This window comes from Scatophagus argus, chromosome 19, assembly GCF_020382885.2.
Source record: "Scatophagus argus isolate fScaArg1 chromosome 19, fScaArg1.pri, whole genome shotgun sequence".
NCBI classification, from domain to species: Eukaryota; Metazoa; Chordata; class Actinopteri; family Scatophagidae; genus Scatophagus; species Scatophagus argus.
In genome coordinates this window covers 19887917-19906150 of record NC_058511.1, presented here as the reverse complement: position 1 = coordinate 19906150, position 18234 = coordinate 19887917, and the positions used below count along the sequence as shown (strand labels likewise).

Below are 18234 nucleotides of genomic sequence, written 5' to 3'. Positions count from 1 at the left end.
TGGTAATTTTTGTTTGATGTGGCATTTCTACTGTTTTAGTCAGAGGGAAAGTGCTGCTGAATCCAGTTGGTTGTCTGCATCATATGGGGAGATCCCCATTGGCTAAACTCAAACACACATTCACATAAGTCACATTCTGCTAACCACTACATGCTATGTGCACTTCTACTGCTGCTAGGGCGTACAGGGACAATTCTCATGAGAGCTCCCAGAATATGAAGCCAAAACTTTTGGACTGCCCGCTGATGTTGCTGTTGGACTTCAATATAGGTCATAAACCCCGCCCCCTCTATGGTAACAGTACATGTTAAATAAATTGTTTCCCAAAGATGGTTTCTTTTCACTAGTTCTTATCACACTTATGTATGTTCAATATTCTTGTTTTCTGATAAAGAGGTTCAAACATCATCATGATGGACAGCTGAGTACACAGACATGGCTTCACAGCTCGATTACGCCTGCACAGTGGGCTTGCATGACTACATCTTCATAAGATAACAGCGCTCATATCCAGAATATTTTGACTTCGCTGTGGAGATGTGTAGTTCATTTTAATAAATGTCAGTAGGAATGGTGATGGCTCAGTTGAACTTAATTTGGATACATCTTCGAGGTTTCAGGTATGCGGATATTGAGACACCTACCCCATATCTTTTCCTTCTCAACACTTCTATTAAAATGGTCTCATAAAAAGGACACCAATTGCTGACACACATTATGATTAGTCAGTCAGCCTTGACCCTTTTCTGTTGCAATAAACACAGTACAAGCATTTTCTAAGGCTTCTGGCTTCTGGTTTTGAATCTCACTAAATCTTTACTTAAGATTGTGACATATCCCCATGTCTCTAATATAAGCTAACTGTAATTAATAATATCTATATATCTTCAGCACTGAAATTTTGTCTGCCAACTTTTCACCCGTCTTGCAAGAATTTGGACACCTCTCTACAAGGTAAAAGTATTTAAGTCTTATGAAATGATCAAATCAGAGTTACAAGATGTCACCATAGACATATTGTTTTCACTGAGCACACTTCGATCTGCCAGAAACATTAAGCAACATGAATAAGTCAGTGTTAATGCTAAGGTTAGCTACCACGCACTGTTGTCACCTATGCTAAACCCTGCAAATATAACTGTATGCGTCTTTTAATGTTTAAATAAGTGTTTAAGTGTGAAAATTTATACAAAGCAAGCCCACTTGCCTTTGCTGTTCCTAGGCTATTAAAACAATGAAGTTAAGAATTAACCAAATTCACTGGGGGGTGGGGCGGTTCTAAATGGTGGAGACTTAAAATTAAATGTCTTAATATAGACTTAAATCAATCCATGCCTACAAATAATTAGTTTATTTTAAGCTACTATACATGGAAAGGGAAGAGGCACCTGGCTCGGTCTGAAGTTTGCCCACATAAACCTCAGAAATGATGATGCCATGACAAAATATAATATCAGCCCTAAGAAGAAATGAAAACCTGTATTGCTCGGCACCAAATTTAATGAGTGGGAATATTGTTCAGACTGAAAGCTGAATTGATAATGTGTTAAGCAGTTTCAGCATCTGAATGATTCAGCTCAGCAGCTGACAGTGATGAATTGATCACATTTTAAGTTTGCTTTGCGCTTATTAGTTAGAGCAGAGTTTTACAAAGTTAAGAAAGTAAATTTTTTAGGTTTTTCTAAATTTGGAAAGTGAGAGGCAAACTGCCCATTCGGTTAAATGGGGTGCAATTCAACTGAATTTGTCATGCTCTAAGCAAATTTTTGTCTGGCAGAGGAGAGTCAACTGGTGCTCTATTTACAGTAGATAGATATTCATCATGTATTCCTACCTTAATGTCTAGTAAGTCCATGTAGACTAGATTAATTACTCTGTTTAGAGCACTATTCTGTCTGTCTGTATCACCTCGACAAATTGACTAGCTGTATAAATTCAGAGTTACAAATGTAACAAGGTTCTATGAATTCTGGATGACCACCAGAGATGCTATGTAATACCTGGATATCATCATTGCACATGTGTAGAAGGTCAAAGCTTAATGCCAACAAAGTCTCGTGTGATGTGGGTGACCTAATGAAGGATCCTGATGCCCAGCAGAAGACAGCATACAGAAGACAATCTAGCCAAGGGTGAACTAGCGCATCTTGACCCAATGGGTTGTTTGGCAGAGAGGGGGAACAAAAGTGGACAGTGTGCTGACACCTCCCAGATCAATTGAACCACAACTGGGTTCAGTCTCCCCTCACCAGGTGGGGGCTTTTTGCAGGAAAGCATACCTGCAGGGGGAACCAAAATAGAGTTGCAAACCGATATCATTGTCAGCAGTGGACCAATAGCCCCTACCCAACAAAAAAATACACTGCCAAGGTGGCCACACCTCAGTGCACCAGTGCACAAGCACTTAAATATGCCGCAAGGCTAAAATTTTTATTAGACATTTTGGGGTTTTTTTTATATCATTAGATAGGCCGTAAGGTTAATGATGATGCAATTCCAAGTCAGCTAGCGTCTACAACTGTGGCTGCTGGCATATAAATTAGCACCAATGACACCAATGCTACCAAGTGAGATATACAGAACCTGCACATTTAGGCAAGAGGAGGAAAGGAAATGTCTTCTGGGTGTGAGACCCCTTTGTCAGGTTGCCCACATCACGCAGGTCACATACGACTTTGTCGGTATTAAGTCCGGACCTTCTATGCATGCACGACGAAGATATCCAGGTATTACATACTGTCTGTGGTGGTCAGGAAGAATGAAATACAACTTAACATCAAAACAACGAAATTTTAATTAACCAATATTACAGTTACTTAGACTCTGTTTGAGTCAATTGTACCTATGGAAACAGCCAGCATACTACTCACTGTGTTTTATATCCCATGTTTTGTCGTGTTTTCAAAATAACATGTATTGGTGAGGATTATTCATATACCTTACCTTTATTAATTTAATTCAATTATCTTAATTTTTATAACCTTATTTTCCTGTATGGGTATTTGGTGTTCCTCCTTGTGACCAGTGACCTCCGCTTTACTTTGGGCATACTGACCCAAAGGAGTAAATGGTGAGCACTGTGCGAATGCTTTTGTTGATTTACTGGTTGTATTAAATTATTATTGTATTATTATTATTGTTAGATTTTTAAGATAAGATAAGAAAACATAGAGAATCAACACACTGGTAACAGACAGCAGTAGTTTGTTTTAGTAGAACCTTAATTTGTAATTGAGACATTAAGAGGAGTAACCCGATACTTTAAAGGAGAGTATTTTCATAGCTATTTGTTATTGCAGGGTATATGAGCTGACACCAGTAGCGCAGAAGGAGAGAGCGCTCCTGATCATAATTGTATTTCGGATTTCTTATCTTACAAAAATAAGGAAAGGTGTCTTAACATTAAAACAATTTCCTATAACCTTTTTAAAATAGTTCACAGACTAAGATGCAGAAGGAGGAATTCCCTGACCAATCTCAATGTAATCCTGGGTGACAGCTAAAGGTTGACTTTCCAGAATGGACTTCCTGAATCTATTAATGAACTTGTTAGTGACAGTGTGGCTGTAACTGCAGACTTCAGTTTATGGATGCACCATTGGAAATGAATTTATGATTCTCACTTCAGCGAGTAAAGTACAGAATAGAAGCATCATCAGAGGAATATACTGTCTTCACCAGTCTCAAGGAAGTGATCAAATAATAGCAACTATCAGTTGTGGAATTACTTAAACTGTACAGATCTTCCAATTTGACATCATCTCACTAGTCTTCATGGTTACTTAGTGTTTTACTAAATTACTGTTACAATGCTATCCGTGATAATTCTTGTTCTCATATAAATGCAGAATTTAAGCGCATTACCCTCATGCCCTGCAGTTCAGATTCCTCTCACAGCTCAATGTGCTGTCTGCTCTAAAACTACTCGAAAAGAGAGGAGGACAGTTAGGCAAGCGACTACAGAGCATTTTTGCTCACATGAATTAAGCAAGAATGCATTTTGGGAAAAAATATACTGATTTGAATGAGGAAAAAGCATTCTAAACCTCTAAACCTTTAAGATATTATCTTTAATATTTTGTCAAGCTGTAAAACATGTAGTTATTAAAACTGCAGCCAGACAGTAAGTCAAATATCAATATGGTGGTGATCCTGAATTTTAAAAAAAATTGGGGCAATTTCAGCTTTATCCTTGAAGAATGCAGAAAAAAGGTTTTAAAGTCTCTCAATTTATAGATTTTGATGTGAATGATCAGTTTTAGATTTACAAGACCAATAGGTTGAAATGTCTTTTAATATGAGACATCAGGGATGAAACACCTCAAAGTGTACCTTCTGTTGTGGTAGAGCTGAAACAGTTAACAAATTAGTTAATCAAAAATGTACCTGCAACTGCTTTGATAATAATTTCAGTCAGTTTTCAAACAAAAATGTCAAACATTCTCCAAGTGCCTTGTCAGATTTGCCAGATTTGTCTTTAACTATAGGAGCTGCAACAAAAGGTCTATTTTTTCCCTCTAGTATTAGGATTTGGGGGTGATTTATTTTTGGCTTTTGCACACTCTTTACTGTGAAATATAGTGGTGCGGAAGCAAACCTTTATTACTCTTAGTTGATTTCAGAGCACTTTTACACTGTTAAAGGAGCATAATCCCACTGGAACTATTTTTGTCAGGAGAATAATGGTTTCTTTAAGCTTGTCTTCTTTTCAAATTCTAATTGAAGTGAACTGTAGTTTAGGTAACTCTGGCACTTCAATACTCCTCCATCATCCTCCTCTAGTAAATTTTAGATTTTTACTTTAACAAAGAAACGCATGCCTGCTTAATACTCCTCTTCTTCTCTTAAACTTCCAATTTCTTCCTAATCCTTCTCCAGAGCTGCCATATCCTCTCATACCTCAAAGAACTCTCCCTCCTCCATACCTTCACCCACATACCAGTGAAGAAGGCACTACACACTATCCTGACTAAGACCATAACTGAGACCAATGAGCTGATGTACAACACAGCAACAGTGATAGAGATGCTAAATAAACACTCTAAGCCACAAAGAGCATCAGCCCCCAAGATCAAGGCAACATGGAGAGAGGTTAGTCAGCTCTCAGAGTTACAGAAAGGCAAGATGAAGAAAGGGCTACCAAACAAATAGAGGTCCATACCTGAGGCACTGGAAAGACTCATGGCTCTGAAGGAAGAGATACACAGGAGAAGTGGAAGCTAGGAGAGTAAAACACTGTGCATATATATATATATATATATATATATATATATATATATACAGTTGTGTTCAAAATAATAGCAGTGTGTTTAAAAATGTGAGTAAATCCTTATAATAGCTTTTATTTCCATACACGCAAATGCATTTGGAACACTGCACATTCGATTCCAAATCAAAACATGAAAAAAAACGTATCCAGCTTACAGAGAGTGAAGAAAAAGAAATATTAGGCTATTCCAAAAAAATAACAGTGTCTGCTTTTTTCTTGACAAACTCAAACCTTTACTGCATAAACTGAAAAATGCTTGAAGATTTAGCTTTCCTGTCAATCATTGAATTAATATATAGTTGTATAAAGACTGTTTCTGAGAACTGCTTCACATCTGTGTTGCATGGAGTCGACAAGTGGTACCTGTGAACAGGTATTCCAGCCCAACATGATTGGACTTCATTCCACAATTCCTCTGCGTTTCTTGGTTTTGCCTCATTAACAGCATTTTTGATGTTACCTCACAAGTTTTCTATTGGATTAAGGATTGCGTTGTATAAATACACACACTCATACACACCAACCAGCCACAGCATTAAAACCACTGACAGACAGAATAAAAGTAATCATATCTTTACAATACAATGCAATGCTCTGCAGGGAAACCTTGGGGTCTGGTAGTCATGTGGATGTTCTTTGACACACACCACCTACCTAAACACTGCAGATCAAATACCCCCCCCCCCCCCCCCCCCCCCACACACACACACACACACACAGGTGGACAATGCACCCTTTCACATTTCACTTACTATTGTAAATATGGATAGCCAACTATAAGAGGCTTTTATGACAACCAGTGGTCTTATTCAAGTCATCATTTGTTGGTGGTGCTAAAAAATGATATCTCCTCAGGGGACCATGAGTAGCTCACTTACCAGATTGGACAGACATAGTAGGAGGGAACCAATTTGTAATATGCTGTTGTAGGTACATCCCCAGGGACTGCATCCATAGCTGACTATTGTGGAGTACTCAATTTGAGTTTGATTCAGTACAGGAAGTGCTGTTCTCTTTATGTAACACAGTAAGTGATGGGTAATGATGTGGAGGTCTGCTTCTTAGCAAAAGCCTAGTGTAGTTGTCATGTCAAGATACTACGAAGAAATGTCTTTGAAAAGGTTGTCACTGGACAGTAGCAAACATTTCATCACTGAATGTAATCCAAAGTTTTGTGGACTTTTAATGTCTATTAGGGTTGGTAAACTTACTTAGATCTCATTGGACCTGCCTTGTGTTGATACGTGTAATTGTTGAAATTAACCACTTGTCCAATTTTCGCAGTAGTATAAGTATCTTTGCACAGTTGGACTTACTGACAGTTAGTACTGACTCCTTATGCTCTTTAAGTCTTGGTTCCAAATCTGCATTTGAAAGCAAAGTGAGAAATTCAATAGAGCTGAAATAGTCTACATGTAAATTACAATACACGAATGCTAATCTAATCTGTTTGATATGCATCTGCAGGTCCAGCTGTGCCTGTTGGAGTGGACGTTCAGGTCGAGAGCCTGGACAGCATATCAGAAGTAGACATGGTAAGTGGCTTGAATTTGTCAAATAGTAATCCGACTTCTAAACAAACTGAAATCTACTTCAGATACTTGAAACAGCTAATTAAAATAGATGTAGTATCGATATAAAGATAGAGGATTGCTGGTTCTGTTTCTCTGAGTCTCTAATCGAGTCATGTTTGCAATCAAAGAGCAACACAAACTCAATGAGAATATGGAAGAAGTAGTAATAATAATGTCATTATTAATGCTACTCTTTCAGTGGATTAAGCTACTGGTGGCAAATCTGTGACATAGTCCAGCCATGGAAGTCGCTGACCTTAACAAATGAACTCACACTACTTGAACACATGGGGGGTAAAAAGCTCTGTTCAGGAAAAGCAGGGAATAAGACAAGAATTTTCTTCATCATCAGAATGAGGATGGACACATGAGCACCACTGTGACCAAGACTGTGGTAACGCTTGTCTTCTCAATCCCACTTTTTTATTGGACACACCAGATCAGATCCCAAATATAGTCATTGTCCTTTATTATATCTGCCAGTGGCATTAGGGGTATGCTGTACTTGGAAATGACGCATGAATATATCTTTTCAGTTTTAGTCATTTAGCTGTTTTCAGTTGGATAATCAGAATCAGATTATGAAACCACTGTGGTAGGAATTGTTTGTTTTGCTCAAAGTCAGACTGAATGCATGTGGAGTAATGTAATTAAATCAACCTTCTGTTCTGGAACCATAAACTGGATCCAAAACTGTCATGCTGCTGTTGTGTAAGCTCCTATTTGCAAGGACGACCAAGGATTACATTTAATTTGTATCCCAGAGTAGTGTATTTGATTGTTTTGGAACAGAGGGGGGGGAACATTAATGATTCCAGATGACAACTGCTCTTAATGACATTATGTCATGTCAAAAAGCTGCAGGTTGCTGAACAGTTACATAGCAAATGATCTTTTACTGTTTCATTTTGAAGTTGGCAGTTTTAGCAAGCTTACATTAGCTTACATTACAAATACAGAAACAAAACAAAATCAACACGGTGTTAGTCTGTCTCTCATTTCTGGTATCTCTTCAGATGTCCTGAGTGCATTTCTTGGACCAGCGTTGTCATGCAGGGCTCCATCACTGATAGGCCCTCCACATCCTTTTTTTATTTTTTTTGCCAAATAAATAGTCTAGAAAGGCAGTTTGTTTTTTTATTTCATTCTGAAACATAATTGGAACCAAGGCCTTGTGGATTGTTTGTTTATCAGTGCATCTGGTTGCCTTCTCACTATGCCTTACGTGTAACTGTTTGTTTTGTACTCTTTTGTACAGTTATGGTTACAGACTGTTTCTCCACGTCCACGCATAGAGTGTAATTCATTTGTCAGTAAGAGACAAAACACACAATAAACCAAAACAAAATGAAGTTACAGATGAATTTGAATAGCATTTTTTTTTAAATTAGATATTGCAATAATAGTATTATAAATTCATGTTGGCCAAAGCAAGTGAAGCTGCAGCAAAACCCCTGAATGTAGAATGCAGGGACCTGAGCAAGGGTGCATTTTGTTGCTAATAAATTCAACTTTCTGTTTGTAAGAGACACCATGTGTCATTTATTCTTTCAAAAGTTTCATAGTATTGCTTAAAAGAGATTCACCTCTTTTACACTTACATATGTTGAAGGATGTTGAAAGATATTAAACATTAAATCACAACACTTAATTATTAGTCACTGGAGAGAAACAAATATGCCCCTAACTAATTTTATGCAGTATCAAAGGTACTTTTATGGTGGGTGCCGTCTGCTGCCATTATTCCAAACTGATCTCCTCTTACATAATGCCATGAGGAGAATGGGCTGGAGGATGATCTCCTGTGGCAGGGGGGAGTAGTGCAGATGCAGGTCCACTCCTGCCAGCATAGCAACAGGAGGAAGGAGGCCAAAAGACAAGGGTAATCTAGGAGCAGTGAAAGCTGTGAGCTGCACTTAGTTAACATATGTTCAACGCTTCTCATGAACATGTATATTTAGTCATAAACAATCCATATAATCCAGTAGACACGGCTGTAGCGGTGTAATCCCTGAGGAATTCAATAAACTAGAGGCAGTAAGCAAGTAGAGTCGTCGTAGTGAGACTTAATCCAAAGGCTGTTTCTGTTTGTGTCACCCCTCCCCCCTCTCCCCCCAGGACTTTACTATGACCCTGTATCTGAGACACTACTGGAAGGACGAGAGACTGGCCTTCCCAAGCTCCACTAACAAGAGTATGACCTTCGACGGGCGCCTGGTGAAAAAAATCTGGGTGCCCGATGTGTTCTTTGTGCACTCTAAGAGGTCTTTCATTCATGACACCACTACTGACAACATCATGCTGCGAGTCTTCCCCGACGGTCACGTCCTGTACAGCCTGAGGTGAGAGCAAGATGCTCCGCTCGCTCGGAAATATCTTTTGCACACCAGCCAAATGAGACTTGGTAGGCGCTGGTGTAACATGCATAGAGCTGGTGATGTTTACTGTCGACTTTTAATTCCCCAGGGTTACAGTCACTGCTGCATGCAACATGGATTTCAGTCGTTTCCCTTTGGACTCACAGACATGCACGCTGGAGCTGGAGAGCTGTAAGTATTCATCTGCCCTGACACCCCACTCTGCTGTTAAGAAGACAATGGACATGATGTAAAAGGCTCCTAATTATTAATGGCTCAAAGCATTACAGCATACACTGTGTTGCCTCAATCAGCACCACAAAGAATAAACCAAAGGATTGTTATTTATTATAATGTATCACAGGAAAATACAGTAAGAGGTTGGCAAAGCGGTAACGGTTGTTAATTGGATCATCATCATCCCCAAAAGTGATGGAAACAACACTGTGTGTATATGTGTGTGTGTTTCATTCTTAACAGAGATCAAACTCCTGCTGCTGATACTGAAACTCCATATACTTTGATCCATGCTTTCTGCCTTTCAGATGCTTACACAGATGAAGACCTGATGCTGTACTGGAAGAGCGGTGATGAGTCCCTCAGCACTGATGACAGGATTTCTCTGTCTCAGTTCCTCATCCAGAAGTTTCATACTACCTCCAGACTGGCTTTCTACAGCAGCACAGGTAGACTGGCAGAACCAGGCAGAACACTGAGTAGATTTTTACACTGAAATTTTCTCTAAGGCTGGATAAGTTCAAAGCCAAAAAAGACCCCATCTTCACAAGAGGGCTTTTCACACTGGATATTTTTAATCCAAGGCCAGCCCTGGGCTAAGAGCTGACCGTAGGAAAAGTTGTGTGTGCACGCAGACATTGGTAACCCAGTGTTAGCCCAAGCCAAGGGCTGCTTAATTAACACTGCACTTCTACTAGCCGAGGTTTAAATGTCCTTTAGAAGACTCGAATGAATGAATTGAATTGAATGATGTGTGCCTGCTCTTGTATACTTCAGCCCAATTTCACACTGGCTTTTTTTTTTAACCATGTTAAATTAACTTGAAGTAATTTGGTTCATTGATCAGTATAAATTGAAAAGGAAAGAACATTAATGCGTTTGGGCCTAATCTAGAGGCCCTGTATTGTCCATTGTCCTGATATTTGTCAAAATCAGCTTTATGAATGCATATTTTTAATTATTTTCATGTTTGATTAACATATAACCAACCAAAGATAGAGAATACTTCAGGCACCGGCAGTTGCCACTTGGCCTGAGGCCTGCTGATGGGTTCATCAGCCACAGCGACTGAACTGCACTTCAGTGACGAAACCTGAAGATCCACAAAGCAAAAACAGACACAGAAAGTCTATTTGTATAACTTATGCTTAACGGACTAATTTATTCACTGCAATCCACAGATCACACTAACGACAGTAATCAAAGATAATTGTTCTACTAATGTTGAATTATTAAAATTCAAATTACTCTTAATATAATTGTTTGGCTTTGCCCACTGAGCTTTAACTCTAACACTGAGATCAGCACTGTGTCCAGAGAAAAGTTGTCTGTTACTTGTGAATGTTTTTGGGACAGAGAAGTTGAAATGCTCTCTATTTAGGCACATATTTTCCTCTCCTTGTTTTTGTGCCATTCTCTACCTTGTGCTCGTTTTATATCACGCTCACGATTTCTTTCATCCCTGTGCAGATTAGTTGTTAATTTCACCTTGTTCTGTGTTCATCATGGTATTAGCACACTGTTCCTTTTTGTTTTTAACCTTTGACATGCAAAATTTGCAAACACAATGCTGTATTTTAATTCTCCCCTGTCTCCAGGCTGGTACAACCGTCTGTATATCAACTTCACCCTGCGGCGTCACATCTTCTTTTTCCTGCTGCAGACCTACTTCCCCGCCACGCTGATGGTCATGCTGTCCTGGGTGTCCTTCTGGATCGACCGCAGGGCCGTCCCCGCCAGAGTCTCATTAGGTAAGAATATATGCAGCACAACCACCGTCCTGCCTGTTCGAATTGTATGTGTATCCACAGTGACCTGAGCGTGACCCAGTTAGCAAACAAGCGGGAATCAAACTGTTAAAAGAAAACATTAACATTTCGGGAAAATAGCTCATTAGCCTCCTTTCTGAGAGCGAGACGAGAGGATCAGTCTTAGTCTCATGTCTGTGTTAAATACTCAGATATTAACACATGAATGCTACTTGTTTAATCTGTACACAAGCACAACATACATATAAAACAACAATATGAGGATCTGAGGAGAGTTATTGGCACAGTTTTGCCAACTTATCATAGATTTCCTTAGTATTTTCTAAGCTCTGGACACATCCTTTTGAGAGAGAGGGAGGGAGAGCATCCATTGTTTCTCGGTGAATGTGCCCTCATGTGTCTGTGGCTCTCCGGACTGGTGGTGTTGAGACTGGGGGAGGACAGTCCAGTCAGCCAAACAGAAATGGTTTGCTTGTGTTCTAAATGATTTAACTCATCAGCACACAGATACCAATAGATAATAGACAATAGACAATAGACAATGATAAATGATAAATGACAATGATAAAGCTAGTAAGAGTCAGTTAAGTTTAGCTAAGTTTAGTTTTGACTTTTGTATATTCAGTATCTAAATAGCTCAACTCAGTTTTATTTTTGTCAGTTTTATTTATGCAGTTATCTCGTGACACTTTCCAAATAGAGCAGGTCTAGACTGTAGAGTAAACTCTTTAATTTCGTTTTTAATACAGTGAGACCCAACTTTCCACCATGAGCAACCACTTCACAACAGTGGTGAGTGTTGGGGGTATCAGATATCAATGCATATATAACATGTTACTGACAGGACTTTCGGTAATGTTCTTACATTTTCTGTGTCAACCACACATTACCATCCAACGTCATCATCTGTAGCTGACAATGTCCTATATGAAATCAAAGTACTGTCATATAGCACATGCTTGATGTTAAATATTTTCAGAAAGTGGCACATTAGAGACTGTGTGTCAATGAGGGCTCAGGTGTGTTTGTATCCTTTTCTGAAGCTTTGGATACCAACCTTGAACTTTTTGGTGACTTGGTAATCAAATCTATAATAACAACTCCATTTATTTGTGGTGAAAAAAGTTGTTGTAGCTTGTTGACTGGCAATCCTGTCACACATGGGTTGAATCTGTTGACCAATCTGGCTTCGGCACTGCAATAAACTTGAAACTGAAATAGTTTTGTACCAACACTGTACAGTCTGGAGCCATTTCCGTGTTTGCCAGGTTTAGTGCCATCATTCATCCATGATTTCAAAACAAAGCCCAAAGGCAACACTAAAAGTTCTTACCAATTATACTTGGTAACTTTCACTACAACTGGAAACTTTCACACAGAAGTGCTGGTTGGTGAAGAAATAACACAGCTGGTTGCCCATGTAGCTCAGTTGGTAGAGCGTATGACCCATGTATTGAGGCTGTCTGTCCTCTGCAGTGACCACAGGTTCAACCCCTGCTTGTGTCTTCTTTCCTCCCCCTTTCCTGTCATATCTTCAGCTGCTCTATCTGAATAAAAGACAAAAAAGTCCAACAAAATAAATCCAAAAAAAACCCCAAATCAATAAAGAAATAGTTCAGCCTGTAACTCTCCTTCAATCCACAAATAACAGTTTGTACATTCCTGACTGTTCTGTCTAAGGACTAAACATTCTATGTACTCAGCTTTAAAGTGTGTTGTTGAGCTTTGCACAGATCCAGTTCAGCTATTTCCCCTCACTTCAAATTAAGTTTGGTCTGGACCTGCTCTAATTGGAAAGTGTCATGAGACAACTGTTGTTGTGATTTGGTGCTATATAAATAAATTGAACTAAACCGAACTGCTTCCAGTCTATACACGAGGCTTGGCTCAAAGCGTCTTGACTAGTGTAGTTACACACGAACGTTACTTGGTTTGCTTTTGATCCTCTCATCTAACCCTCACACATAATTGTATTCCTTAAATAATAAAGCATTCCATTAATCTTGATAATGTATGAAGGGGCAAAAATGGTCACTCAAATGTGACCTTGCTTCACAGACATCACAGAAACTACTTCACAGAAATAAAAAAAAATCCCTTTTGACCAAAACATAGGCTAACACAGAGCCTTGCACTACACATATTATCTGTTTTATTCTGTTTTAAGTTTCTAGGCCAACAGTAGCCTGAGTAGACTAGAACAATGCAGCTAAAGATATGGTGAGTAGCCTAAGGGACACGACTCTTGGTTTGACTTAACTGGAACACTACTATCAGTGTGCTCTGCACACTTACCCACTTACCCCTTACACACATACCCATATGTATATCTGCTAAATGGAAATGTTTACACATCATCTGCAGGGATATTCGCCCTCTGTGAAACAAACTAAATCCAGAATACAGCCCAAACAGGCTCATACCAAACCAGAATTTATTAATAAAGAGGTGTGTCCCAATACTTTTGTCTATATAAAATAAAATCACGTGAATTTCATATATATATATACACAGTCCTATGCAAAAGTTTTAGACAGGTGGGAAAAAATTCTATAAACTAAGAATGCTGTCAAAAATGGAAGTGTTAATAGAGAAATCTAAAATCAAATCAATATTTGGTGTGACCACTCTTTGCATTCAAAACAGCACCAATTCTTCTATGTACACTTGCACACAGTTTTTGAAGGAACTCGGCTGGTAGGTTGTTCCAAACATCTTAGAGAACTAACCACAGATCTTCTGTGGATGTAGGCTTCGTGTAATCCCAGACAGACTTGACGATGTTGAGATCAGGGCTCTGTGGAGGGCCATACCATCACTTCCAGGACTTCTTGTTCTTTACAATGAAGATAGTTCTTAAAGACAATGGTTGTATGTTTGGGGTTGTTGTCCTGCTGCAGAACAAATTTGGTGCCAATCGTACACCTTCCTGGTGGTATTACATGATGGATAAGTATCTGCCTGTATTTCTCAGCAAGGAGGACACCATTAATCCTGATCAAATCTCCAACTCCATATGCAGAAATGCAGCCCCAACCTTGCAAGGAACCTCCATCATGCCTCACTGTTGTCGGCAGACACTCATTATCGTACCACTCTCCAGCCGTTCAACGAACAAACTGCCTTCTGCTACAACCAAATATTTCATATTTTGACTCATCAGTCCAGAGCACCCAGTTGAATGGCTTGGCCTTGTTTTCATGTCAGAGGTGTGGCTTTTTGGCTGCAACTCTTTCATGAAGACCACTTCTGGCCAGACTTCTCTGGACGGTGGATGGATGTACCTGGGTCCAGTTTCGGCTGATGGCACTGCTGGACATCTTTCCATTTCGAAGGGAAATAAGCTTGATGTGTTTTTCATCTGCTGCACTAAGTTCCCTTGGTCGACCACTGCGTCTACGATCCTCAGCGTTGCCCATTTCTTTGTGCTTCTTCAAAAGAACTTGATCAGCACATCTTGAAACCCCAGTCTACTTTGAAATCTTTGTCTGGGAGAGACCTTGCTGATGCAGTATAACTACCTTGTGTCTTGTTGCTGTGCTCAGTCTTGCCATGACCTGTGACATGAAACTGTCTTTGGCTGTTCCTCACCCAGTTTTAAGCCTCCTACACAGCTGTTTCTGTTTCAGTTGATGACTGTGTTTCAACCTACATGTGAAACTGATGATCTTGAGCACCTGTTTGGTATAATTGATTGATCACACATATTATCCTCCGAAATCGATGACTTTGTGCAAGTGTATCTATAAAAATGGATGCTGGTTTGAAGGCAAAGGGTAGTAGCATCAAATATTGATTTGATTTAGATTTTTGTTTTGTTGCCACACTTTGCATTTTGATAAAAAGAAACAATTACTATTTATATTTATGACAGCATTCTTAGTTTACAGCATTTTTTCCCACCTGCCTAAAAAGTTTTGCACAGTACTATATAAATATATCAAAAAAACTGACCTTGTCTGCCATGCTAATACAAGGTTGTATGTTCTCAGGTATAACTACGGTGCTCACCATGTCCACCATCATCACTGGAGTCAATGCCTCCATGCCCAGGGTGTCATACATCAAAGCTGTGGACATTTACCTCTGGGTCAGTTTCGTCTTTGTCTTTCTGTCTGTGCTTGAATACGCTGCTGTCAACTACCTGACGACAGTGAGGGATGGGAAAGACCGCAAGCTCAGAGAAAAGGTCCGCGAGCAGGTATAGAGACCTTTTCAGATATATATAGTTTCCACATGAGGAAATTGTGTGACGTGAAAAGAAAACAGTCACATGAACATTTGTAATTCACATGTGAAACTTTCTTATGTTGAAATTTCTTATGTAGAAATCCTGATGTATAAATCACATCATTACATCAAGTGCACATGTGACAGGATTTTATTTTCATATTTTCACAATTTTAGTTCACATGTGGAAAAAAGTCAATCACATGTAAAAATGTTCAGTTTTCCCCCCAGTCTCTGAATGGTTCTCTCAAGTTTTTATCCGAACTTGATTCCTCTCCTCCTTTTTGGCCAGTCTCAGGCACTCCCCTGCACGTGTGGCATGTCCCATGCCAGGACCATGATGCTGGACGGTACGTACAGTGAGGCAGATGCCAATAGCCTGGCAGGGTACACCAGGGCTTCCATGGCAGCTGAGGATACATCGGAAAAACAAGAGCGAATGGTGGTGCATCTCTCCCTGGACAACGAGCCCACAGGGACCAAGAAAAAGGGCATCCGTGGCTTCCGAATCATCCAGAACACCCATGCTATCGACACTTACTCTCGTATGATCTTCCCTGGAGCCTATATCTTGTTTAACCTGATCTACTGGTGCGTGTACTGCTGAGCATATGTGCATTTTAGCCTAAACTGTAGCAGTGAAAGGAAAACTGCAAAACCTTTGACCTTAGAAATGAAATTGAGTTGTTTTAATTCAGCATGTTCAGGTGGAACAATGATTTTGGCAGGATGACAGTCAGAGACTTCTTGGTATGAAGTCTGGCTCACATGACACCACTGGACTGGGTCACTGATAGAGCTCCTTTTTCTTAAAATAATCATATCTCAAGCTCATCTGCAACCCAATTAACAACACTGTGGAGCTGGTTGCTGGTTGGTTAGACAGTTCAGCCAATTGTACAAAAACAGATTCATTTTAAGCCTGAAAGTTAGCTACCATACCCCAAAGCTATGGCAGTGGTTTCACTGTTGACTCTGCAACTCTGCCTGCAGCCCCAAAACAGAGGTGACTGCATACCAGACATCATCATTTTTTTTTAAAGCTTTTGTAGCCATCCTTTTGTTTGTTTGCATTTTTTTAAATATATTTTTTGTGTTAATTGAATATTAACACCATTTTTCCTCTTCTACACTCATCAGTGAATTTTTAAGTAAAATGTCAGTGTAACTTTTTTCATAAAATGAAGAAATATGTCGATTTAAGAGTGGTTATTTCTTCCATTTTCTGGCTAGCTTGCTATTTTTCATGGATATTATTACATGTAGGTAACTATGTAGAAAGAAGTGTCCCCATTCTTAAGCCTGCCTACAAAATTTGATTTTCAGCGCAATTGTTTCATCAACTGGGGGAAACATTCCATAGGTGAGATGCAGGTGAAAATCTGTAGCCTACAGAATATCACAGCAAGCAGAAAAGACACAACCTTGGACATCTTGTAACTTTATAGAATTGGTTTTGGCTTATGTGTTAGCAATTGGTTGCATCACATCCAGCAGACACAGAGCAACATTAGCATTCATTTGCTTTCTGGACAAATTTCTTTGCTAAATGCTTCATTATGTTCACAAGTAACTCATTGGTAACATTGTCTTCCTGCCATTTGGATCTTGGTATGGTTGATTTTGAAAATACTGATTGGCAGAGCTTTCACATTGTCAAGAAAGCTCTGCACAATTATTCATAAATGTGCAGAGCTTGTCTAACTGAAGTTACAGTCAAATCTTTGTGCAACCAGCCCCTGCATGGACCTCCCCAAATAAGACTTTTCTCTGAAGCTCTCTGTTTTCATGGTCAAATTGTCAAAATAATAAGCATACTATTTGGCTGCTATTATTGCATCTGGACCATTTGGAGCTAACTGAGTCACAGCTGAATGTGTCCAGAGCTGATGGCTAATGAAGCAGTAAGTGAGTTAATACTAGGCTTTCTACCCCTAACAGCAATCTGACTACAATGACAACATTTCATTTAAAGTGACAATAAATGCTGCTCCCCTCTATCATTCATGGGCTACTGCTGGCATTAACCAGACTGAAGGTACCCTGAAGCCAGGACTTAACAGGATCTTTAAGGGTTTTAAAGCACCATAGACCACGGTTGCAGAGCAAAGTCATGGTCTATTTATGTATTTACAAGCTTGTTCACTCACTGAGTTTTTCTTATCACTTAATATTTATTTATTTATTTATTTTTTAGTGCAGCAATAGATCTATGTGCCATTATACCTTAAGTTGGCAAAAATGCATAAAACAGGGCTTGTGGAGAACTGCTTGATGCATGCTGCAGACGTGCAATAGGCTACTATATCTTTCTAGTTGTATGTATTTCTCAGACTTAAAAACAAAGCTTTACCAGTGATGTAACCAACATTTTTTATACACCAACATGGTTTAATGGCTGTATTTTTGTTTTTTTATTTCATGGTTTGTTTCGGTCCCATGAATGAATGCAAAGTTACATTAGGATTTTCTAAGCAGTATTCCATCGTGTTTAAGCATTTAATCATATGAATAGTCTAAATATATAATAAGATAGAAGTTATACCTAGGGTGACCAGGCTGTGATCACCCATCACAAGTGCTGCAGCTTTCTGGTTTACAAGTCAGTATTTAAAAGGCAAATTCTCCTTTCAAAATATTCTCTTTTAAAAGGAATAATTTGGAATTTTGGAAAGTTAGCACATAGACTTCGTCCCTTGCTGTTAATTGACATTGATATTAATTCAATTCAATTCAATTCAATTTTATTGAAAGTGCCAATTCATAACAGAGTTATCTCAAGACACTTTACAGGTGTG

The 18234-nt window shown here is 39.1% G+C and overlaps 1 protein-coding gene across 2 annotated transcripts in view; it reads left to right on the top strand.

The window, feature by feature from the left end:
* LOC124050122 (gamma-aminobutyric acid receptor subunit rho-2-like) overlaps nt 1-16592 on the top strand; it is a 28127-nt gene extending 11535 nt beyond the window's left edge. For both annotated transcript variants that reach the window (XM_046372288.1, XM_046372287.1), the window contains exons 3-9: nt 6737-6804; nt 8962-9185; nt 9310-9392; nt 9746-9886; nt 11036-11188; nt 15199-15407; nt 15729-16592. In XM_046372288.1, coding sequence (XP_046228244.1) covers nt 6737-6804; nt 8962-9185; nt 9310-9392; nt 9746-9886; nt 11036-11188; nt 15199-15407; nt 15729-16043 — 1193 coding nt within the window. In that variant the 3' untranslated portion in view covers nt 16044-16592. The remainder of the gene's footprint in view (nt 1-6736; nt 6805-8961; nt 9186-9309; nt 9393-9745; nt 9887-11035; nt 11189-15198; nt 15408-15728) is intronic.
* Nucleotides 16593-18234: the final 1642 nt, after the last annotated feature.